This window comes from Macaca fascicularis, chromosome 13 (genome assembly GCF_037993035.2).
Source record: "Macaca fascicularis isolate 582-1 chromosome 13, T2T-MFA8v1.1".
Classification (NCBI taxonomy): Eukaryota; Metazoa; Chordata; class Mammalia; order Primates; family Cercopithecidae; genus Macaca; species Macaca fascicularis.
Window position 1 is genome coordinate 52,595,883 of NC_088387.1, and position 25,009 is coordinate 52,620,891.

General features: G+C 39.9%; 1 protein-coding gene across 7 annotated transcripts in view; it reads left to right on the forward strand.

Annotated features, from left to right (window-relative positions):
- GFPT1 (glutamine--fructose-6-phosphate transaminase 1) overlaps positions 1–25,009 on the forward strand; it is a 65,024-nt gene that overhangs the window by 29,104 nt on the left and 10,911 nt on the right. For 4 of the 7 annotated variants that reach the window (XM_015433572.4, XM_015433574.4, XM_065527005.2 and 1 more), the window contains 11 exons: positions 288–346; positions 1,152–1,286; positions 3,403–3,464; positions 5,412–5,491; positions 5,669–5,722; positions 10,262–10,367; positions 12,377–12,540; positions 15,041–15,136; positions 18,795–18,892; positions 22,737–22,857; positions 23,239–23,396. In XM_015433572.4, coding sequence (XP_015289058.2) covers positions 288–346; positions 1,152–1,286; positions 3,403–3,464; positions 5,412–5,491; positions 5,669–5,722; positions 10,262–10,367; positions 12,377–12,540; positions 15,041–15,136; positions 18,795–18,892; positions 22,737–22,857; positions 23,239–23,396 — 1,133 coding nt within the window. The remainder of the gene's footprint in view (positions 1–287; positions 347–1,151; positions 1,287–3,402; positions 3,465–5,411; positions 5,492–5,668; positions 5,723–10,261; positions 10,368–12,376; positions 12,541–15,040; positions 15,137–18,794; positions 18,893–22,736; positions 22,858–23,238; positions 23,397–25,009) is intronic. The other 3 variants (XM_015433573.4, XM_074011626.1, XM_074011627.1) reach the window with 1 other exon arrangement.

A 25,009-nucleotide genomic window follows, 5' to 3' on the forward strand; every position in this document is an offset into this window, starting at 1 on the left:
TATTATTAGCTTAGCCACAACTGAAATTGTTATCTCTAGACTCCTGTTTATTTCCCCACTGTACCCACCTCCCCTGCACTGTGTGCTTTGGCTATGCCACATAAACAATGCTGCTGATCTACGTGATGATAATCTGATACTGAGAAGTAGATGTAATTATGTTTTAAATAACATAAATAGTATAGCGTGTTACAAATTTTTAACTCGAAAAACATCCAGTTACAGTAATAGCTATTTTAGGTTTATCAGACTTCTAACTTTTCTGTCATCAACACTTGCTCTTTTAGAATTTATTGTTATTCACAATGGAATCATCACCAACTACAAAGACTTGAAAAAGTTTTTGGTAAGTAAGGTGACCTCAAAAGACACCAGTCTTTGAGAATACTTCTAACGAGAGCAGTGGGGTTGGTTGTTGGGATGTGCAACACCATATAGGTGTCATCAGGTAATTCCTTGGGCAATTCCAAGGGCATGGTGGTTTATTGGACTTTTCTTTGCTAACAGTGGAACAATTCTGTTTTTTGATATGAAAAGGAAATGATTAGTATTTGACTGTAATATACATGACAAAAGCTCAAATAAAATTGGAATTTTGTGGAGACATTTTTTGCATTATGAGAGATTCTGTCATGTTTTAAAGTTCCTAGGACATATTAATACAAGAAGAATCAGTACAAATTAAATGAAAGTTCTGTGTCCTAAATAGCTATATACTGTATTGTTGTGGTCATAATGTTGACCTGCATGAGTGCTTTCTTAGGGCTGTTCAATTGAACTTTCTCCAGTGATGGAAGACATAGTGTATCTGGGCTATTCAGTATAGTAACCACTGTCCACATGTGTTTGTTGAGCTAGTATGACTGAGGAACTGAATTTTAAATTTTATTTAATTTTAATTAAATTGAAATAGTCATATACAGCTAATGGCTATTTATTGGATAGTAAGTTAAGTCTATGTTCAGTTACACAGAGTACAACACTGTTTTGAAGTCACTCTAATCAGATGGTGACTTTAATTTTGTATAATGGGATATGATGTTCAAAGAATATTAGAAATTAGTGAAATATTTGAGGGGACAATTCTGTAGAAAAGGTTTTTATATCATGAATATTTCTTTAATTGTATCTTTTTTTCTTTCTATTTACAGGAAAGCAAAGGCTATGACTTCGAATCTGAAACAGATACAGAGACAATTGCCAAGCTCGTTAAGTATATGTATGACAATCAGGAAAGTCAAGATACCAGCTTTACTACCTTGGTGGAGAGAGTTATCCAACAACTGGTATTAAGCCACACTTTAAAAGATAATTATGCCAACATTAATCATGAGAAACTTTCTGGAAATTAAGTTTGATAAGCAGGAACTGTGCTATTGTTTTTTTTTGGCTTTTATTTCTCATATAACTATTCAGGTTGAATAATTTTGGGAGATTGATTGATTTATTGATTCCCCCCCAACCCTCCACTTGAAATTCTGCTTGCTTCATTCTGGTTTAATGTCATGAGAATGAAAAATAATCCAGAATCAAAGTGTGTCTAACAATTATGCATATATACACACATCCATACACACCACACGTGGACATGTACACAGTACACACAATGGAGGATTAGTTATTCCCTTGCTTCTTGCTCATTGAGTGTTCTTCTCAACCAATAACTTAGCACAATGGGAGCTTCACAGTTTATATTCTGGGATAATGCCTGCTTGTCTCTGAGCCAACAGAGTCAACTACTTATTTTTCTTTCTGGGGACTTTTCCTTGGCCCTGAAGGAAGGCTTTTCTATAGATAGAAAAGCATTTCCAAGCCCATGAGAAAAGCAGTATTCTTTTTGATTCCATCCAACATTCCTAATTAAAGATTAAAGACATCAAAGACCTACAAATGTCCAAATCCATAGAGATACCTACATCTCCCTTCCCCACTCATAACTCTTTCCCACTTAAAAGTCCTTAACTTCACAACTAAGGTCCAACCCTCACTTCCCTCCCACCTACACCCAAATCTTGTATCTGTAGCAAAAGGAGGAAGCAGGAAAATGGAGAATGTAGAGGCCTGTTCCTTCCCTTTACCCAAGGCAGAGTAGAGTTGTGTGCTTTCCCAGCCTTTTCTTGTTTCTAATAGGCTTTGCCTTTTATTCATCGTATAATCCAGTTTGTGTTCCAGGGTGGTTCTTCCCTCTCCTACTTCATGTTCCTCTTTTATCTGTTCTTGATTCCTGTAAGCCCTGTCCCTGAGGATTCAGGTTGATGGATTTCTGTGGTGTGCATGTTAATAATTGTATATATTTATATCTCTAATATCAAGGTCAGAAAGAGTGGAAGTTAACAGTGGTGTACAATTACTAGGGTAGAGAATACGTTTTGGATTTTGTTTTTTTTGTTTTTTGTTTTTTTTTTTTTTTTTTTTTTTGAGACAGAGTCTCGCTTAGTCGCCCAGGCTGGAGTGCAATGGCGCGATCTCGGCTCACTGCAAGCTCCGCCTCCCGGGTTCACGCCATTCTCCTGCCTCAGCCTCCCGAGTAGCTGGGACTACAGGCGCCCGCCGCCTCGCCCGGCTAATTTTTTTTGCATTTTTTTAGTAGAGACAGGGTTTCACCGTGTTAGCCAGGATGGTCTCGATCTCCTGACCTCGTGATCCGCCCGCCTCGGCCTCCCAAAGTGCTGGGATTACAGGCGTGAGCCACCGCGCCCGGCCACGTTTTGGATTTTGATCTTGGGATCTTTTCTAATTCTGTCTTTCTTCTGATAATCCATACTATTATGATGACATAGGTAGATGATGGAGATAGGATATATCGGTTGAGAAGGTTCATAACCTGTACAAAGGATGACTTTTTAAATGATCTATTTTTGGAGTTGTTATCTATTGAGCATATTTTGAGTATAAGCTTGGTTAAAAAAGTGGATCTTGGCGTGGTGGCTCATGCTTGTAATCCCAGCACTTTGGGAGGCCGAGGCGGGTGGATCATGAATGAGGTCAGGAGATTGAGACCATCCTGGCCCAACATGGTGAAACCCTGTCTCTACCGAAAATACAAAAATTAGCTGGGCATGGTGGCGCGTGCCTGTAATCCCAGCTACTCGGGAGACTGAGGCAGGAGAATCGCTTGAACCAGGGAGTCGGGGGTTGCGGTGAGCCAAAATCGTGCCACTGCACTCCAGCCTGGTGACAGAGTGAGACTCCATCTCAAAAAAAAAAAAAAAAAGAAAGTGGGTCTTGGATACACCGAAGCTTAGGAGTGTTTACTTAAACTTTAGACTTGTTTATAAACTGGTATAAAAGAGCATTTGTGTGAACAAAAAATTTCTGTGCTGAAGCCAGTATGTTCTAGGCATTTCTGACTTGATAATTGATTATAGTCAATATTGCTAATGCATTTTTTTCCCTCCATAGGAAGGTGCTTTTGCACTCGTATTTAAAAGTGTTCATTTTCCTGGGCAAGCAGTTGGCACAAGGTACGTACACCTCTAACAATGACTAATGTATTTCAACATATTTGAGTTACATGTTTATTCTTCGTAGACTATACATGACCCTTTATTATAAAGGCTCTGCCCTTTATTAGATATATTCATGTGAGCATATTTTCACATGCTGCTTCTTGTCTGTTGTTTTACCACTCTTCCATTTAACAGAATCCCTTAAGAAAGCAAATACAGGCCGGGCGCTGTGGCTTAGACATGTAATCCTAGCATTATGGGAGGTCAAGGCAGGTGGATCATCTGAGGTCAGGAGTTTGAGACCAGCCAGGCCAACATGGCGAAACCCTGTCTCTACTAAGAGTACAAAAATTAGCTGGGTGTGGTAGCACATGCCTGTAATCTCAGCTACTCGGGAGGCTGAGGCAGGAGAATCGCTTGAACCCAGGAGGCAAGAGGTTTCAGTGAGCCAACGTTGTGCCATTGCACTCCACTGTGGCCTACAGAGCGAGACTGTCTGAAAAAATAAAAAAAAAAAAAAAGAAAAAATACATTTTGGCATTTAATTGGCCTTTTGTCTTTGTTGGGCGCACCAAGGTTACTTTGTGAATTTGGATATTGAATATTATCTAATAAAGTTAAAATGTTAGCTTTCTCTGTATTTTTTGAAACATGTATTCTAGACAGATTCCTAGATAATTGTACCATCATTGCTTCTTAATAGGATATTTAGGCCTGATCCTGAAGTCCTAAGTGAGGTGCCCTAAGATATGGTAAGAGAGAGATATTTTTAATCTGAAAACAGGGTGACTAAGGAGAAGGTGCTACATGTTCATATATTGGCATTCTGTGCACAATTGAAAGGAATGTTCCATTTAACATTACAAAGGAAAAAAATTAAAATACCTTGTTACAGAACAGGTGTTGGCAAACTTTTTTGGAGTGGACCAGATAGTAACTATTTTAGGCTTTCTGGACCATGTAGCCTCTGTAGCAACTACTCAGCTTTGCAGTTGTAGTGTGAAAGCGGTTACAGAAAATAAGTAAAAGAATGGGCATGGTTATGTTCCAAAATGACTGTGTTTAGTACAATTTTTATTTGTCAATTAAAAAAAGAAATAATTTTAAAAATTAAAAGAAAAAAAAAACCTGTATTAGGCTGGGCGTGGTGACTCATGCCTGTAATTCTAGCACTTTGGGAGGCTGAGGTGGGTGGATTGCTTGACCCCAGGAGTTCCAGACCAGCCTGGGCAACATGACAAAACCCCGTCTCTATAAAAAATAAAAAATTTAGCTGGGTGTGGTGGTGCATGTCTGTAGTCCCAGCTACTTCAGAGGCTGAGGCAAGGGAATCACTTCAGGCCAGGAGGTCAAGGCTGCAGTGAGCTGTGATTGCGCCGCTGCACTCCAGCCTGGGAGACAGCAAGGCCGTTCTCAAAAAACAAACAAACAAATAAAAACCCTTTATTTATAAAAATAAATAACCCTGGGACTGCAGGTCAGTTTGCTGACCCCTGATGCAGAATTTGGTTTTTTTTTTCTTGGATATAGGATCTTGTTCTGTCACCCAGGCTGGAGTGCAGTGGTGTGATCTTGGCTCACTGCAACCTCCACCTCCCAGGCTCAAGCAGTCCTCCTTACTCAGCCTCCTAAGTACCTGAGACTATAGGCACGTGCCATCACACTTGGCTAATTTGGAGATGGGGTTTTGCCATGTTTCCCAGAGTGGTCTTGAACTCTTGGGACTCAAGTGATCTGCCTGCCTAGGCCTCCTGAAGTGCTGGGATTACAGGTGTGAGCCATTGCACCTGGCCCAATGCAGAATTTTTTTTAAAAATTCTTTTTATCTAGTTCTTTCTTATATCTGAAGTTGAGCTTGGGGGGAGAATTTAAACATTTGAAGAGTATTGGCCATTAAATTTTATATCATTAGTCCATTATTTATAAAAATGATTTAATTCTAACTGTTCTTGCAATTTACAGGCGAGGTAGCCCTCTGTTGATTGCTGTACGGAGTGAACATAAACTTTCTACTGATCACATTCCTATACTCTACAGAACAGGTAAAATTACCTCTACAAATGGAGTGCAGTAGATATGAAGAATTATTTTCCTTAAGTTGGAATAAATGCCCCTTTGGTCAGATGCATATGTATATATAGTTCTGTCTAGACATGAAAAAGATTTGGTTTCGTGAGTTCTCTGATGATTAGAATTTTTTTTCTGTTGTGTATCCTTAGCTAGGACTCAGATTGGATCAAAATTCACACGGTGGGGATCACAGGGAGAAAGAGGTGGGAAATGCATTCTGCATGGATGGGGAGGATCTTATCCTCTTTTGTTTATTCTTTACTAATTCTTTTGTTCTTCAAGTGAATGAATGTGCTGGGCCTCTAAAAATGTGCTTATTTTATGGGGAAGCATATTTTGACATTTTTCTAATTTGCGGAGTATATTTTGCGTGTCTGCTTTTGGCATTTAGAAAGTGCTTTTAATAATTTCATTAAAATTTCTGAAATTTGAGAAAATAGTTGAAATTGTAAATTATTTTTTCCTTTGTTTTAAAATCATGTAGGATATATGCTTGGATTAGGAGAAGAGCATTGTGTGCTAGGTTATTATAGATTAACTAAGTGGTAGTTATTTGAATCATTTAGCCTAACTTTTAACTGAAATATGTTTAAATGGTCTTTATTTTATGCATGACATATTACTGTTGGATTTACATTTGCTATCTTGATTGGCTTTATTTGAATTTGTAGTGATTGTTCTTTTGTTGTCTATGTGTAAAGTTTATTTTTTGTTTTTCTTATTTATTTACTTTGATGTAACTTTCCATATTACTTTTTAAATAGCATGGCGGGAGGAGACAGGGTCTTGCTCTGTTGCCCAGACTGGAGTGCAGTGCAGTGGTGTGGTCATACCTCACTGCAATTTCAAACTCTTGGGCTCAGGCGATCCTCCTGCCTCAGTCTCTCAAATAGCTAGGACTACAAGTGTGTGCCATCACGCCTAGCTAATTCTTTTTTTTTTTTTTTTTTTTTTTTGAGACGGAGTCTTGCTCTGTCGCCCAGGCTGGAGTGCAGTGGCGTGATCTCGGCTCACTGCAAGCTCTGCCTCCTGGGTTCACCATTTTCCTGCCTCAGCCTCCTGAGTAGCTGGGACTACAGACGCCCACCACCACGCCTGGCTAATTTTTTTTTGTATTTTTTGTAGAGACGGGGTTTCACCATATTAGCCAGGATGATCTCATTCTCCTGACCTCGTGATCTGCCCGCCTTGGCCTCCCAAAGTGCTGGGATTGCAGGCGTGAGCCACCACGTCTGGCTAACACCCAGTTAATTCTTATTTTTAGGCAGGATTTTGCTCTCTCAGCTAGGCTGGAGTGCAATGGCTTAGTCATGGCTCACTGCAGCCTTGGCTGCCTGGGCTCAAGTGATTCTTCCCCCTCAGCCTCTTAAGTAGGTGAGACCACAGGCATGTGCCACCACCCCCAGCCAATTTTTTTATTTGTAAAGAGGAAGTCTCGCTCTGTTGGCCAGGCTGGTCTCAAACTCCTGGGCTCAAGGGATCCTCCTACCTCAACCTCCCAAATTACAGAGATTACAGAAATGAGCCATTGTGCCTGGCTCCCAGCTAACTGTAAATTTTTTGTACAATTGGAGTCTTGCTATATTGCCCAGGCTGCTCTTAAACTCCTGGAGTCAAGTGATCCACCCGCCTCAGCTTCCCAAAGTGCTGAGATCACAGGTGCCTAGAGAGCCTGTGCTGAGAGCCACTGTGCCTAGCCCAGAGGTGTTCTTTTCATTTAAACAGACATTGATATCTCAAATTTTTTGACCTTATTTATTTAGTTTTTGAAACAGTCTCGCTCTGTTGCCCTGGCTGGAGTGCAGTGGCGTGATTTTGGCTCACTGCAACCTCCGCCTCCCGGGTGCACGTGATTCTTGTGCCTCAGCCTGCAGAGTAGCTGGAACTACCAGTGCACACCACCATGCCCAGCTAACTTTTGTAGTTTTAGTAGAGACGGGGTTTCGTCATTTTGGTCAGGCTGGTCTCGAACTCCTGACCTCAGGTGATCCGCCCACCTTGGCCTCTCAAAAAGTGTTGGGATTACAGGCGTGAGCCGCTGTGCCCAGACTCAAATTTTTAAACATATTTTAATTAAATATACTTTGTTATTTGAAGAATGAAGTTATCAGTATTTGGAGAAAAAACACAGTGAAACTCAAGCCTCGCAGGACATTTTATAAGCAAAGGTCGTTTTTTGTTTTTTTTTTTTTGAGACGGAGTCTCGCTCTGTCGCCCAGGCTGGAGTGCAGTGGTGTGATCTCGACTCACTGCAACCTGGGCCTCCCGGGTTTGAGCGATTCTCCTGCCTCAGCCTCCTGAGTAGCTGGGATTACAGGCGTGAGCCACCACATCTGGCCACATTTATTTTTTTAAAATGCTGAGCTCTCTTTTTATGTGTTTTTAAATTCACTTTTTTGTTTTTGTTTTTGAGACGAAGTCTTGCTCTGTCACCCAGGCTGGAGTGCAATGGCACAATCTCACCTCACTGCAACCTCTACCTCCCAGGTTTAAGTAATTCTCCCACCTCAGACTCTGGAATAGCTGGGACTACACGCGCGCTCCACCACTCTCGGCTCATTTTTTGTGTTTTTAGTGGAGACGAGGTTTCACCATGTTGGCCCGGCTGGTCTTGAACTCCTGACCTCAAATGATCTGCCAGGCTCAGCCTCTGTTTTTTAACATACAGTAATATTTACTCTTTTTCATGTAGTTTCACGAGTTTTGTCAGATGTGAAGTTGCATAACTACCAACACAATCAAGATACAGAACAATTTCATGACTCAATAAGTTCCCTCAACTTTCCCTCTGTCATCAACCCTTGTCCCATTCCCAGCCCCTGGCAAACACTATTATGTTATTTTTCTATAATGTTACTTTTTCTTGGATGTCATCTTATACTTATTTTTCAAAGTTTGGCATCTTTGCTGTTAAATATGAATGGGAAAAGTTAGTTTGTTTTCATCACTAAAACATAATCACAGATGGTGGAAAACTTTGAATATGCTTTTTTTGACTTTTATTGTTTTTAATATATAATTATATATTTGGTGTATATTTCAATACATGTGTACAATGTATAATGATCAACTCAGGATAATTAGCACATTTGAATGTACATTTCTAATAATTATTATCAAGTCTGTCTTTATATGTACATTTTAAGAGGATAGGTAAAGTAGCAGTTTTTATAAGTATACTTGTGATATTCTCTGGCTGTTGTGTCCATAGTTCTGTTATGTCCTGGCCTTGGAGAAAGGTGCATTTTTGTCTCTAGGACGTTTATGTAGTCTTCAACTAATAGATTTTTTTCCTATATTAGGCCAGTTTATAAAACTTTAGTATTCCAGTCTTGATGAAAAAAATTAATGTCTTGACAAATTAAGTAGAGATGTCATAAATCTGAAATACAAAAATTAAAAGGATATTAGCTTTGCAAAAAGACCCTACTTTATCCTGACTTAAAGGAAGTATAAGAAAACCCAAGTTAGGCCGGGCGCGGTGGCTCAAGCCTGTAATCCCAGCACTTTGGGAGGCCGAGACGGGCGGATCACGAGGTCAGGAGATCGAGACCATCCTGGCTAACACGGTGAAACCCCGTCTCTACTAAAAAATACAAAACAACTAGCCGGGCGAGGTGGCAGGCGCCTGTAGTCCCAGCTACTCGGGAGGCCGAGGCAGGAGAATGGCGTAAACCCGGGAGGCAGAGCTTGCAGTGAGCTGAGATCCGGCCACTGCACTCCAGCCTGGGCAACAGAGCAAGACTCTGTCTCAAAAAAAAAAAAAAAAAGAAAACCCAAGTTAAAGAAGGGAGAGTTTCTTGGTTTATAAATTTTGTCCCTGACAGTGGGTGCCACATATGATATACCATGATTAGAGAGTGATATGCATCTGTTTTGTTTTAAAATCAGAATTAGTGTAGACTGCAACTTGATTTGTTATGCTGACTTGCTGCTAAAATCTAGTGAGGTTTTGTTATGAAATAATAAAATTAATTTGCCACTAGCCTTCATTTTCTTTTTCTTCTTTTTTTTTTTTTTTTTTTTGAGAGAGTTTTTACTCTGTTGCTCAGGCTGGAATGCAATGGCGTGTGGTCTTGGCTCAGTGCAGCCTCCGCTTCCTGAGTTCAAGTGATTCTCCTGCCTCAGCCTCCCAAGTAGCTGGGATTATAGGCGCCTGCCACTATGTCTGGCTAATTTTTGTGTTTTTAGTAGAGACGGGGTTTCACCATGTTGGCCAGGCTGGTCTCGAACTCCTGACCTCAAGTGATCCTCCTGCCTTGGCCTTCCAAAGTGCTAGGATTACAGGCATGAGCCACTGTATTCATTTTATTTTTCCTTGCACAATTTTGATATTTTAAATGTAATTTTGTGATAATTATAGGTACACAAACTTATGTGTTAAGATCATCAGGTTTTGTATAAAGCTAAAATTATACACACTTTTGATGAAAAAAACCAGCTAATATTAAGGAATTACTTGCCTTTTACCTGGAAAAGAAATATTATATTAAAAAAACATATAATGTAGCACTTTTACCTGCCACGCACTCTTTGATAGTTGCTACTTCACTGTACACTTTTTGTCTGTTCTTACTGGCTTATTGCATGGAAATGAGGTGACCTACTTGGCTTTTTAAATTTGCTGAAATTGTTTTGTGTTGCTATGATTTTTTTCTTGATTTTGTAGAAAATTATGCATATTTCTACATTGTACGTGATTTTCTACATGTTTGCCAATTCATGTTAACTATATGCTTTAGGCAAAGACAAGAAAGGAAGCTGCAATCTCTCTCGTGTGGACAGCACAACCTGCCTTTTCCCGGTGGAGGAAAAAGCAGTCGAGTATTACTTTGCTTCTGATGCAAGGTGAGCTTAGTTGATTCAAAGACGTTTTTAGTAAAACTTCTCATTCTACAGGAAACCAAGAAGTCATTGTGTATCAGTCTAGTTGTGCTCTATGAGGCAACTATTTTAATTAAAGAAATATAGGTGACCATTTTGGAGATGGGGCTATAAGGACACTTTTTCTGTCATTTCAAAGAGTGTAGGTCAGTTTACCAAGAACACATATACTCCTTGAGACTTTTTCCAGTGTATTTATTTTAGAACTCTTATTTTTTTTCCTTCTTATTTCAGGAGCCTTATCTAGGTTTTGAAGGGAGGAGATTCTAGATTGAAGAGTAAAATGGCTTAGTTAGTATCCCAATTGTTATAGCATAGTTGCTAAACTATTGTAGTTTTAGTGTAATGTAGATACTCATATTTTACATTTGGAATTAATTTGCAGCATAATCACTTTTATAAAGGGATAGTAGTAGACTAAGACATTTTGAGAGAAAATGCAGGGGGATGTTTAAATGCATTTATAAATGAAATAGTAATGAGGATAAAATAAAATCACCCAAATTGCAAACAAGTATTTGAGTCATTCACTATACCTGAAAATAACAGAATATAATAAAAATGAGAAAATAATGCCATTTAGGGCATCAGGGAACGTATTATCTCAGTGGGAAAACAAGCTTTACTCTTTAATATTTTTACAGATGTGTAAGGTGTAGTCAGGGCTAAGATGTGTAAGATTACACAGTTGACAGTTACGGCTTAAATACACTGGAATTACAGAAACATATCAGCCTTTTCTCATTCATGTATACATTCATATTGAACACTCTGAGTGAAGCCATATGCTAACCTCAGGAGATAATGGTGAGTAAAAATAAAAATATTACTTGTCCTTAGAAGCTCTTCCTTAGTGAGGAGGCAAATTTTAAACAATGATCACACAAGTGTAGAATTCCAACTGTGACAAGAGCTGCAGAATGCTAGTAACAGGGTGATTTACCCTTGGTGGGTAAATTTCTTTAAGGAAATGATGTTTGAACCGAGAGTTAAGGAGAGATTAGGAGTTAATTAGGTTAAGAGGTAGAAGGAGGAACATTCATTTTTTGCAAATGGCTCAGCCTGTGAGAGTTTAGGATGGCTATGAGTGTGGCTGGAATAGAGAGAGTGAGAGGAAGCTTGGTGGAAGATGAAGCTGGAGAAGGAGGTATAGGGGTTACAGTAAGGCACTTTATTGTCTTTCTTTTTTTTTTTTTTTTTTGAGACAGAGTCTTGCTCTGTCGCCCAGGCTGGAGTGCAGTGGCCGGATCTCAGCTCACTGCAAGCTCCACCTCCCGGGTTTACGCCATTCTCCTGCCTCAGCCTCCCGAGTAGCTGGGACTACGGGCGCCCGCCACCTCGCCCGGCTAGTTTTTTGTATTTTTTAGTAGAAGCGGGGTTTCACCGTGTTAGCCAGGATGGTCTCGATCTCCTGACCTCGTGATCTGCCTGTCTCGGCCAGTTTGTTGTCTTTCTAAGAGCCAAAGGGAAGCTGTCAAATGGTTTGTTGAGTGAAGGAGAAATCTTCATTGGAGTTGTTGCCTTTGATATCAGTTTTGGCAGAAATGGAGAATGGATGGAGAGAGATCAGAGACAAAGTGGGTGGACTAATTGGGAGATTGCTGCAGTAGTCCAGCCAAAGAACTGATGGGAGCTTGAATTTGTCTGGTGGTGGATATAGAAGCTTTGAGAGTATTTGGAAGTTAAAATTTCAGGACTTGGTAGTGGATAGAATGAGGAGGAAACAACCATGCTTTCTGGTCTAATCTATTTGGTTTAGGTTACTATGCAGAGATCCTTTTATTTTTTGTCCACAATGACCACCTTCCCCATACTTTCCTGTAGGGGATGGCATTAGTAACCAGAAAATTCTCCGAGATACTGCAGAGTGATAGAGTTTATATTGAAATTTGGTTCTTGTATCCAAATGATAGTTTCATTTATAGAAATGATCCTTGGTTATTGATTGTAATATCTCCTTGAAAATGTTATAGTGCTGTCATAGAACACACCAATCGCGTCATCTTTCTAGAAGATGATGATGTTGCAGCAGTAGTGGATGGACGTCTTTCTATCCATCGAATTAAACGAACTGCAGGAGATCACCCTGGACGAGCTGTGCAAACACTCCAGATGGAACTCCAGCAGATCATGAAGGGTAAAAGTTTTTGTCATGTTATAGCTTGCTGTCCTTAATGGAAAGAATATATTCTACTTCTTTTCCTAGCATATTGAATCTAGTAATGAATGGTGTGAGTGGAATCTTCCACATGATTAGGCAAAGGACAACCCTAGGAAAAGGGATGATTCTTTAGAGAAATTATCTGCTGTTTTTACAATCATCTTCAAACTAATTAATGATTTGTTTCTAACATTATAAAAAAGATTATTAACACTTGATACTTTAAAGATACTTTATAAACATAAATATAGTTCATGTTCTGTTCCTTTTTATTCTCTTTGTGCTTTAGTTTTCTTATATATAACATGAGGATAATAGAGCCTAACTCATTAAGGTTGTTTTGAGGATTAAGAAGCTACTATATGGCTGGGTGCAGTGGCTCACACCTGTAATCTTAGCACTTTGGGAGGCCGAGGTGGGCGGATCACCTGAGGTGGGGAGTTCGAGACCAGTCTGGCCTTGCCAACTTGGAGAAACCCCAACTCTATTAAAAAATACAAAATTAGCCGGGCGCGGTGGCTCACGCCTGTAATCCCAGCACTTTGGGAGGCTGAGGCGGGCGGATCACAAGGTCAGGAGATCGAGACCACGGTGAAACCCCGTCTCTACTAAAAATACAAAAAATTAGCCGGGCGCGGTTGTGGGCGCCTGTAGTCCCAGCTACTCGGGAGGCTGAGGCCGGAGAATGGCATGAACCCGGGAGGCGGAGCTTGCAGTGAGCCGAGATTGCGCCACTGCACTCCAGCCTGGGCGACAGAGCGAGACTCCGTCTCAAAAAAAAAAAAAAAAAAAAAAAAAAAAAAAAAAAAACAAAAAACAAAATTAGCTGGGTGTGGTGGCACATGCCTGTAATCCCAGCTACTTGGGAGGCTGAGGCAGGAGAATGGCTGAAACCCCGGAGGCAGAGGTTTCAGTGAGCCGAGATTGCGCCATTGTGCTCCAGCCTGGGCAACAAGGGCGAAACTCTGTCTCAAAAAAAAAAGAAGCTACTATATATAAAGTCCTTAAAACAGTGTCTGACACTTAGTCATATGTAATATTTGCTTCTGTTAAGTATTATAATTATTATTATACTGATGGGATTGTGGTAGGAATAGAAACTAACATTGGCCAGGCACAGTGGCTGATGCCTGTTATCTCAACTCTTAGGGAGGCCAAGGTAGGAGGATCACTTGAGCTCAGGAGTTTGAGACCAGCCTGGGCAACATAGTGAGATCCTGTCTCTACTAAAAATTAAAAAAAAAAAAGGTCGGGTGCAGTGGCTCATACCTGTAATCCTAGTACTTTGGGAGGCCAAAGCAGGCAGATTGCCTGAACTCAGGAGTTCAAGACCAGCCTCAGCAACATAGCAAAACCCTGTTTCAACTGAAAATACAAAAAAAATTATGATCATGGTGACACGTACCTGTAGTCCCAGCAACTGGGGAGCCTGAGGTGGGAGAATCTTTTGAACCTGGGAGGCAGAGGTTGCAGTGAGGTGAGATTGTGCCACTGCACTCCAGCCTGGGTGACAGAGTGAGACTCTGTCTCAAACAAAACAAAACAAAACCATGAGCCGGGCATGATAGTGTGTGCCTGTGGTCCCAGCTACTAAGGTGGCTGAGGTGTGAGGATTACTTGAGCCCGGGAGATTGAGGCTGCAGTGAGCGGTGATCTTGCCACTTCACTTCAGTCTGGGTGACAGAGTGAGACCCTGTCTCAAAAAAAAAAGTAAAAATAAGAAATAACATTTATTGCATGACTCTACATATATGTCAGATTTCTTGCTTTATTAATCCATACTGCAATCCATACTGTGAAGTAACTGGTCTCTTATTTTATAGATTAATAATTTCCCCAGCTTAGATAGTAAAGGATAGAACCGCAGTTTGAATGTAGGTTATACTCCAAAACTTAAAGCTTGTCTCATTTGACCTGGTGCGGTGGCTCACGCCTGTAATCCCAGCACTTTGGGAGGCTGAGGTGGGCGGATCATGAGGTCAGGAGTTCAAGACCAGCCTGGTCAGTATGGTGAAACCCTGTCTCTACTAAAAATACAAAAAATCAGCCTGGCGTAATGACACGCGCCTATAGTCCCAGTTACTCAGGAGGCTGAGGCAGGGGAATCAGTTGAATCCAGGAAGCAGAGATTGCAGTGAGCCTAGATTGCGCCACTCCACTTCAGCCTGGGTGACAGAGCGAGACTCCGTCTCAAAAAAAAAGGCTTGTCTCTTTCACTTGTTTTGTTTTAACTGCACATTTCAAGTATGAAGTTAATTAAAAGTGACTGTACTCTTACTTTTTTCCACATAGAGTAAAATATATTCACCCAATCTTTTAGGCAGTCATGTATAAATAAGTTTCTCTATTGCATGACCTTTTGTTATATTTTATTTACCAAGATTTTATTAAAGGAGGGGGACTTTTGGTTGTTTACAAATCTTTTCTTATTCTTTGATTTGTTTTTGTTCTAATTATGTGATTTCTCTTACCGTAGGCAACTTCAGTTCATTTATGCAGAAGGAAATATTTGAGCAGCCAGAGTCTGTCGTGAACACAATGAGAGGAAGAGTCAACTTTGATGACTATACTGGTAATTACATATGAATTATTTTATTATTTCAGTGTCTCTTGTAGGAGGTGCCATTAACAACCTGAAAGTTCATTGCCCTTAATAGCCATGTAGAACAGCTACAGCTGTCAGCCGTCAGTGGAGCCCAGCCATCTTGGAAAAAGTTCTTTAGTGTATTATTCTACCTATATGAGATATCTAGAATAGTCAGATTCTCAGAAACAGAAAGTAGATTAATGGTTACCAGGGGCTGTGGGGAGGGGAAATGGGGAGTTACTATTTAAAGGGTACAGAGTTTCAGTTGTGGGATGATGAAATTACAGAGATGGATTGTAGTGATGGTTGCACAATAATGTGAATGTGCTTAATGCCACTGAATTGTACATTTAAAAATAGTTAAAATGGTAAATTTTATGTATAGATCACCCATTGTGTACCAGGGACTGTCCTTGGTACTGTGAATTCTAAGAAGAATGAGACCTGATCCCGTTGCTGGGCAGCTTACATGTATCTGCCTAGTCTAGGTTTCCTTTCTGAGTGTATAAGTAAGTAAAAGTGTGAACTTCCCCAGAGGTCTTTCAGGTGTTTGCATGATGCCTTTGGATATCCTGTACCCTCCTGCATTTTTAAGGTAAAGGTGAGAGTACAACACCTTTTTTTTTTTTTTTTTTAGGATGGAGTTTCGCTATTGTTGCCCAGGCTGGAGTGCAGTGGTGCCATCTTGGCTCACCACAGCTGTCACCTCCCGGGTTCAAGCGATTCTCCTGCCTCAGCCTCCCAAGTAGCTGGGATTACAGGCATCCGCCACCAGAGGAATCGTATCTGCCTCTGTAGACAGAGAGGGTTGTTGAAGATGGTTGAGCTAGAGGAACTGGGAGAACAGCAGTAAATTCTTTTATGGTACTTATGGAAATGAGGCCAGGAAAAAGATTTATAGGGGAAGAAAATGAGAAAATGAGACAAACTTTGGGAAGTTCACGGTTTTAAAAAGTACTTTTGGCTGGATGCAGTGGCTCATGCCTGTAATCCCAGCACTTTGGGCACTCAAAGCGGGAGGATTGCTTGAGCTTAGTTCTAGACCAGCCTGACCTCGTTTTTACTAAAAATTTTTAAAAAAATTAGCTGGGTGTGGTGGTGGGTGCCTATAGCCCTGGCTACTGAAGAGCCTGAGGTGGGAGGATTGCTTGAGCCCTGTAGATTGAGGCTGCAGTGAGCTCTGACTCCAGCACTGCACTGCAGCCTGGTTGAAAGACCTGTCTCAAAAAATAAATAAATACATAAAGAGTGCTTATATCTGTATTATGTACATAAAAGTTCTATAATAAAACAGGATAGCTGTCATCTTTTTTGTTGTTAGGATGAGGAGATTGAGGCTTTCAGTTTGCCAAAGGTCACATTGTTAGTCATTTATTGAACCAAACTAGTTCCCATGTATACATTGTTCTAAGTGCTCTCCATCCCCTCCCCTGTCCATCAGGCATTCTTTCTTTTGCCTGTAGTGATGGCCTACCTCATCTCAACAGGGATCAGGCTTTTCTCAAAAGCATCAAATTTAGAGCTTTGGACAGCTCCTTTCAGAACTATCCCAACTCTCCTTAGCCACCAGAAATTTCTAGGACTAATATTAAGGAAACACTGTGGCCAGCTAATCTCACTGGCTTACATCCATGTCATTCTTTGTCATCATCTGCAGTACAGGTCTTTCTGATAGTTGGTCTGCCTTTTTTTTTTTTTTCTTTGCTTTTATGTTGTCTTTGCCTTTGATTGACCCTGATCAAGCCCTTTACTGTTGTTTCCTTTCTTCCCAGACATTTGTAATTAATGCCAAGGTCTGTGGAAAACACTGTAGGCAGAGGTACGCAAACAGGCTTGGTCTAGTGCAGGAACAGCAAGAAAAGGCCAGTCTGGCTGGTGTGGCCTGAGTGAGAGGGGATGTGCTAGGGTATTAGGTCAGAGTAAGCAGGAGACAGGTCGTATGGGACTTGAAGGCCAAAGTAAGTAGTTCGGATTTGATTATAAATTATTTGGGAAGCTAGTAATACTTTTTATTTTGTTTGGTTTTGTTTCCTACTTGCTAATTTTTAAAAATAGAGAAACATACCTTCTTTCATTATTGAAATTCAAAAAGGAGAACATATAATTATTCAAAAGATAAAAAGTAAAACACGTACCTTGGTTTTATAGTATAACTAAGATAAAAAAGAAGATGGGCTGGCTGGGCACGGTGGCTGACACCTGTAATCCCAGCACTTTGGTAGGCCAAGGTGGGTGGATCACAAGGTCGGGAGTCCGAGACCAGCCTACCCAACATGGTGAAACCCTCTCTACTAAAAATAGAAAAAAATGAGCTGGGCATGGTGGCTTGCGCCTGTAATCCCAGCTACTAAGGAGGCCGAGGCTGGAGAATCGCTTGAACTTGGGAAGCGGAGGTTGCAGTGAGCCGATACTGCACCACTGCACTCCAGCCTGGGCTACAGAGCAAGACTCTGTCTCAGAAAAAAAAAAAAAAAAAAAAAAAAGGAGGGGAGTTGAAGAGAGCAGGGGCAGAGTAGACAGACTGAAAATGGTTCAGAGAGAGCAGCAGGATGAGGCCCACGAGGAGGTACCTGTCATTCTCCTCAGCCAGATTTGGAACTGTTTGAGTCCAGAAGCTCTCAGTGCCTTGACCACTGTATTTACTTGGAGGGTGCTTAGGGAATTTTAGTTGAGCAGTTGAATGAATGTTGAATGGGAATTTCTCACAGGTAGAAAACTAGCCTGTGTGGAAGGATTTCTGGACAAGACACATGGAGAACAACATATAAATAGCTATAGAAACTGAAAACGAAAAAGAGGACAGACTTCATTGGAGGGTCTTTATGTTTTTAAAGGATCACTGTAAAAGATCCTTCTGGTAGCATATGGAGAGCAGACTCCAGGAGGTGGAGAACAGAAGAGAGAATTGGAGAATATTGCTGTTGTCCAGGGAGAGATGTTAGGTTTGAAGATAAATGTGAAGGGATCAGAACAATCAAGCATTTTGACTGAAGCATTAGGGGAATGAGGATGGCAAAGACTGAGAGAGAGTGGGTTTATGTTACTCTACAGAGCACCTTTCTGGGCACCAGAGGGGAAATAAACGTAACTGAGATCATGTTTTTCCCAGACAGGTTTATTGAGACATAATTAGATATAATAAAATTCATCATTCCTAGTATATAACTCTAAGTTTGACAAACCTCTACAACATAGTCATAATTATAACCTCTACAAAGTCAAGATGTAGAACAGTTCTGTCACTCCGAAAATTTCCTCGCACCCTATTGTTGTCAACGCCTCCTCCAGCTCCAGCCCTCAACATCTAATGGTCTGTTTTCTGTGTCCCTCTACTTTTGCCTTTAAGATAACTTTCAAAGAGAAGAACGTAAAAATGACTGACTAAGGTAGAATGTAATAAATACTGTAATTGTGTGGGGATGTAGAGAGGTGAGTAAGGTCAGTTACAAGTTTGGGGGGCCCAGTTAAGTAGTGACTTATTTAATTTACTTTTCAAAATTACAGAGAACTGTGCTTTCCAAGAGGAATATTCTTTAAAACAGCCGTATTCTTTATCATATTGGCAGTGGATACTCATAAAATGCGATTGCCTAGTTCACATGGTTCTTTGCTAAATAATTATATACACAAACTTTTATTTCAGTGAATTTGGGTGGTTTGAAGGATCACATAAAGGAGATCCAGAGATGCCGGCGTTTGATTCTTATTGCTTGTGGCACAAGTTACCATGCTGGTGTAGCAGTAAGTGCTTTTTAAAGTTTTAATTATGTTGAATATTAGAGAATATCTATAGACCAAGTAGTAGCTCTAATAACATACTATGTAAAACTATCATTTGTTAATGTGTTATCTTTTCACTTTTGTGATAAAAACAGAAGGTAAGGGGAGAAATTTACCAGCTGCTTGGAATTACTTATCAATGGAAGATCTGTAGAAAAGGTCCCTAGATACACAGATAGACCTTCTGCAACAGACTTCATGAAAGGCCAAGACGGGAAAAGTTTTCCGTGCTGTCCTAGACTTGTAGCCTAGGGAGCTTGCCTATATATATAAGAGCAGTCATTGGGTTTTGCTTAGCGTTGTTCACTTGCCCTAGACAGATGGCCTATATCATGTGTAAACCTCAATGCAGTTTTACTTTGTGGGCACATTACTGCAAAGAAAGGCAGTCTGCCTTTTTTTTTTTTTAATCAGATTTTATTCTTTAAATTGTTCTTTTAGAAGCTGAAATTCAGTATCAAAAACGTGTATTGTCAGTGCAGAAGCATAGGTATATGAGGGTATTTCCACATGTAGTTTCCTTAGAAGGAGAGAGTTTACGTGCTGCTGCTGTCAACTCTTATAAACAGAAGGCCTTTACATTCAATTTCTGCTTTTAGGATTGATTTCCAAAGTTCACGACGTAATTTTTTTATTTGCTGAGTCATAAATATTTATTAGGAGCCATTTATTTAAGCAGTGAGTGAAACTATCCGGTCACCTGCCGTTGCATCTCAACAAACTTTGCTCTTTTCAAAGACTACACCATATACCTCCTCCCCTCCTCCCCTAAAATTATATGGTCCTAAACAGAAAGTCTATGTAATATTGAAGGGTAGAGGTCTGAAAAAGTGATTGTTTTGTCCAGGTGCAGTGGCTCACACCTATAATCCCAGTGCTTTGGAAGGGCAAAGTGGGAGGATTACTTGACACCAGGAGTTTGAGCCTGGGTAACATAGCGAGACCCTGTCTCTACCAAAAAAAAAAAAAAAAGATTACCGGGGTGTGGTGGCAACTCCCTGTACTCCTAGCTACTTGGGAGGCTGAGGCAGGAGGATCGCTTGAGTCGAGAAGGTGAGGCTGTGAGCCTGGATTGCACTGCTGCACTCCAACCTGGGGGACAAAACCAGGCCCTGTCTCAAAAAAAAAAATATTTTGAACACGGGAAGAAGAAAGACGTAAACACGTTACTGGTGGCTTAGATCTATTACTGAATGAGCCCTCTATTCAGAAATAGCAAATTTAATTAAATGCTTCATCTAATGCTAAGACAATTTTGGGGCAGCAGTTATATGCTCTGTTAGCATTCTCTAAGATTTTTTGTTGTTTTGTGGATACCAAGACTACTATAGTTAACAAACATTAGAAATCCCCCTGTGGTTTATCAGACAAAATAGTACCATTTATTTTATCCTGTTTTACATTTTTGTTGTTGTTTCATGACACATTTGCATGTTTTTTTTTTAGTATCTCTCTCTGTCCTGAATAATAACTGACTACACTCTAATCATTCTTAACCCATTTATGCCAGAGGTTGCAAAATTTGTTTGTGAAAAATCAGACTTTGGCCATGACCTTGAGTAGTAGGATATAAATAACTCCCACAAGCTTAGTGTTCCAATGATGGAACACTAGGCATAAATGATTTAAGTATGGCCTACTTAGTATGCTTTTCAAAATTTTAATTTTCTCTAGGTTTTGTAGTTGCATTCAGTGGAATTTATAGCATTAAGTTACTCTATTGTGATGGAAATATGTCATTTTGTGTATTTATAAAAAATTGTTTGCAGCTGGGTGCAGTGTTGTGTGCCTGTAGTTTCAGGTACTCAGAAGCTGAGGCAGGAGGATCACTTGAGACCAGGAATTCGAGGCTACAGTGCCCTATAATTATACCTCTGAATAGCTACTACACTCCAGCCTGAGCAACAAACCAAGACCCCATCTTTAGCCAAAAAAAAAAATAGTTGCCCCAACTAAAAGAATAAACTATTAATTAGCACAGATAAATCTTGAGATTACTTTTTTGGGGTTTATTACTTTTAAATATCTGGTAAGCCTACAGATTTCTATCTTTCTCTGTTCTTTCCCCATCTTTTTATTTTGAAGAATATGATTCCAGTGTAACATTTATATTATAAACTGGGTGAAAAGGTTTGGTTTACATTTATTTGTAGGAAAACATTTAGCATTTTAGTGTCAGTAACTTAATGTATAATGAATAAAATGTATTAGTGGAAAAGAACAATAAAAGGAGCATTTTATCTTCAATGACTTTCTTTACATGATGTAATATTGTTAAAAAATGCCAAATCAAAGTTATTTAATATTTTTTGGGGAACCAGATAAAATGATTCTGCTCAAATTTGCGGGCAAGCGCAAGTTAAAGGGCTATGAAATAATGGCACCTTTAAGTTCTTTATTGCTGAGAAGGAGGAAAGCTGAGATGGGTGAGAGATGGGCAGGACCACTTGCCTGAAGAGGCTGGTGAAAGGCTGTCAGGATAGGTGAGCTCTAGAGTTAGAATTAAAGCAACACTAAATGTATACATTGGTTGAGCTTAAAGTTTTTGCTGCCTAAAAGTTAATTTTTCTGTTGTTTTTGATTTTCTAATGTTTAGTGTAAAAATAATTAGAATGGAAATTTACTGAAATGAAGGTTAAGCTACCTTTTGCACAGAGGAATACTGCTCCCTACTTCATTCCCTCTACCCCATCCCACAAAGGTTGAAAATAGCCTTCTTAAACAAGATTTCTTTTTTTTTTTTTTTTTTTTTTTTTTTTTTTTTTGAGACGGAGTCTCGCTCTGTCGCCCAGGCTGGAGTGCAGTGGCACTGTCTCGGCTCACTGCAAACTCCGCCTCCCGGGTTTTACACCATTCTCCTGCCTCAGCCTCCCGAGTAGCTGGGACTACAGGCGCCCGCCACCTCGCCCGGCTAATTTTTTTTTTTTTTGTATTTTTAGTAGAGACGGGGTTTCATTGTGTTAGCCAGGATGGTCTCGATCTCCTGACCTCGTGATCCGCCCGTCTCGGCCTCCCAAAGTGCTGGGATTACAGGCTTGAGCCACCGCGCCCGGCCCTTAAACAAGATTTCTAAAATACATTGACTACTTTTGGGAAATGGTCCTATTTATGAATACATTGTATTTTTAAAGTGTTTAATTTTTCTCTCTATATTTGTACATCTGTTATCTGATTTGAAAACCCTCGCTGACATGGGTATTACATGAATTTTCATTTTAAAGATTAGGAATTGGGTAGTTAGAGATAACATACAAGCTGACTCAGAACCATGCCCTTTCCACTTCTCACAATGTTTTATATGTATGAGTATGTTTCTTTATATGAATGTATGTGGCCAGGAGCGGTGGCTGACGCCTGTAATCCCAGCAGTTTGGGAGGCCGAGGTGGACAGATCATGAGGTCAGGAGATCGAGACCATCCTGGCCAACATGGTGAAACCCTATCTCTACTAAGCTGGGTGTGGTGGCGTACGCCTGTAGTCCCAGCTACTCAGGAGGCTGAGGCAGGAGAATCGCTTGAACACAGGAGGCTGAGGTTGCAGTGAGCTGAGACTCCGTCTCAAAAAAAAAAAAAAGGAATGTATACATAGTTGTTTAAAGAGACTGATGGTAAAATGTTAGCTGTGCTTATCTCAATTGGTAGGATTTTGATTTTTTTAAAAAATATTTTAATCTAGGTTGTTTTTATTTTCTAACATGTCATTTTTGTAATCAGAAAAAGCAAAAACTATACATTGAATCCAAAGAAGTCCAATGAAAGAGTATTTGAAGGAAAGTTCTGTGACCAAGTAATCTTTTCTCTGCAGACACGTCAAGTTCTTGAGGAGCTGACTGAGTTGCCCGTGATGGTGGAACTAGCAAGTGACTTCCTGGACAGAAACACACCAGTCTTTCGAGATGATGTTTGCTTTTTCCTTAGTCAATCAGGTGTGTTAATTTTAAAGACTTAAAGGGAAGGAAAGTGATTCTTTTCATAATTCTAGCATATCTTGGCAAAAGCTGATATTTAAAGATAAACTGGCATTGCAGATGACTTGACGAACACAGATTTATTTTAATATTACATAATTCTTTATGAATTAGTAAAAATGAACACCTTTTATGTTCAAAGAGCTGGATTTTCAGTGACAGAAGGGAGATGCTGACAAGCCCATATTAAAGTTTTATAAATTTATTAAATGGATGTTTTGTATTTTATTTAAAACAAGTAATATTGTTGAAAGTGTGGTCAATTTGTTTTTGCTGCTAAGAAACAGCATATGCTAAAACTGTTCTGTATGTGTTATGCTTGTCCTACTTTTTGCACAGGTGAGACAGCAGATACCTTGATGGGTCTTCGGTACTGTAAGGAGAGAGGAGCTTTAACTGTGGGGATCACAAACACAGTTGGCAGTTCTATATCACGGGAGACAGATTGTGGAGTTCACATTAATGCTGGTCCTGAGATTGGTGTGGCCAGTACAAAGGTAAATTCTTGACTCATTTCTCTGATGATTATTTAATCATAGTGTCAGTGAAGCAGACTAGTCTATAGACTAGTCTGTGTCTTATTTTTTTAACAGTTACAGAACTCACACATTTTACTAATCATTGTAAATACTGTAGGACTTAAGGGTCAGTTAGATAAAAGACTTGTCATTCTCTCCCTCCTCCTAATCTTAGAGTTTAAAAGGGACTTATGTATATAATGTAAGTCCATTTTGAAAAGGTCTCTGCTGGCTATCCTTGTCTATCACTTACTGCCCTCCTGCTAGGCACAGTAAGATACATAACAAGTATATAACATCCTCTTCTTTTATGAAGTATAGTCTGGAATTCGAAAAGTAACAAATTAGAAACATCCACTTGAACCATTTTTGGAATTTTTATTTACCTATTTATGGTTTCTAATAAATAATGTAAAAATGTACATACTACCTCTGAAAATTTGTAAGGAGGAATACACCTTTGGTATACAATTTGGCAAGTGCCGGGCACGGTGGCTCACGCCTGTAATCCCAGCACTTTGGGAGGCTGAGCTGGGCAGATCACTTGAGCTCAGGAGTTCAAGACCAGCCTGGCCAACATGGTGAAACCCCGTCTCTACTAAAAATACAAAAATTAGCCAGGTGTGGTAGTACGTGCCTGTAATCCCAGCATACCCGGGAGGCTGAGGCAGGAGAATCACTTGACCCTGGGAGGTGGAGGTTGCAGTGAACCGAGATCATGCCACTGCACTCCAGCCTGGGTGACAGAGCGAGAGTCCATCTAAAAAAAAAAAAAAAAATTAAAATTTGGCAATTAAAAAAAATTTTTTTAATGAGTATTGTATGACAGTATCTGTTTCTCTTTAGATATTGCTCTGGGGAGGTTTAAAGGTGCTGTCTTGTTTTTTGAAAGCCTAGTAAGACTACTTTGCTCTTTGGAATTGGAATATGCATAAATTTAGGAGGCTAATAAAAATAGGAAATCTTAGAAAGTTGTATAAATATAAGAGATGTTATCCCTCCACAGGTGTTTTTGGCGGTTTTAGGTTTGTTTGTTATTTAGAGACAGGGTCTTGTTTTGTCACCCAGGCTGGGGCTGGAGTGCAGTGACAGGAATCATAGCTCCCTGCAGCCTCAGATTCATGGGCTCAAGTGATCTCTGCCTCAGCCTCCTGAGTGGCTGGAACTACAGATGCACCACTGTGTGTGGCTAGTTTATTTTTTATTTTTTTTTATTTTTTATTTTTTAAAGACCGGGTCTTTCTATGTTGCCCAATGTGTTACTTTTTATGATTTCACATTTTTGTTTTCTCAGTATTTTTCTGCTTAAGTTTGATATTTCTTGCTGATTATCTAATAAGATGTTGGGGTATTGGTGGATTTGAGTTTAATTAAAGAATTGTGGAAGACAATGTTAAGGTGTGCATAACCGCATTTGAGTTTTTCCCTCAAAGATTCTCATAGAGAATTTTTTGTAGAAAGTTTGTGATTCTTACATAAAAATTCTTCTTTTCTTTTCCTTTTTTTTTGGAGATGGAGTCTCACTCTGTTGGCTAGGCTGGAGTGCAGTGGCGCGATCTCAGCTCACTGCAACCCCCACCTCCTCGGTTCAA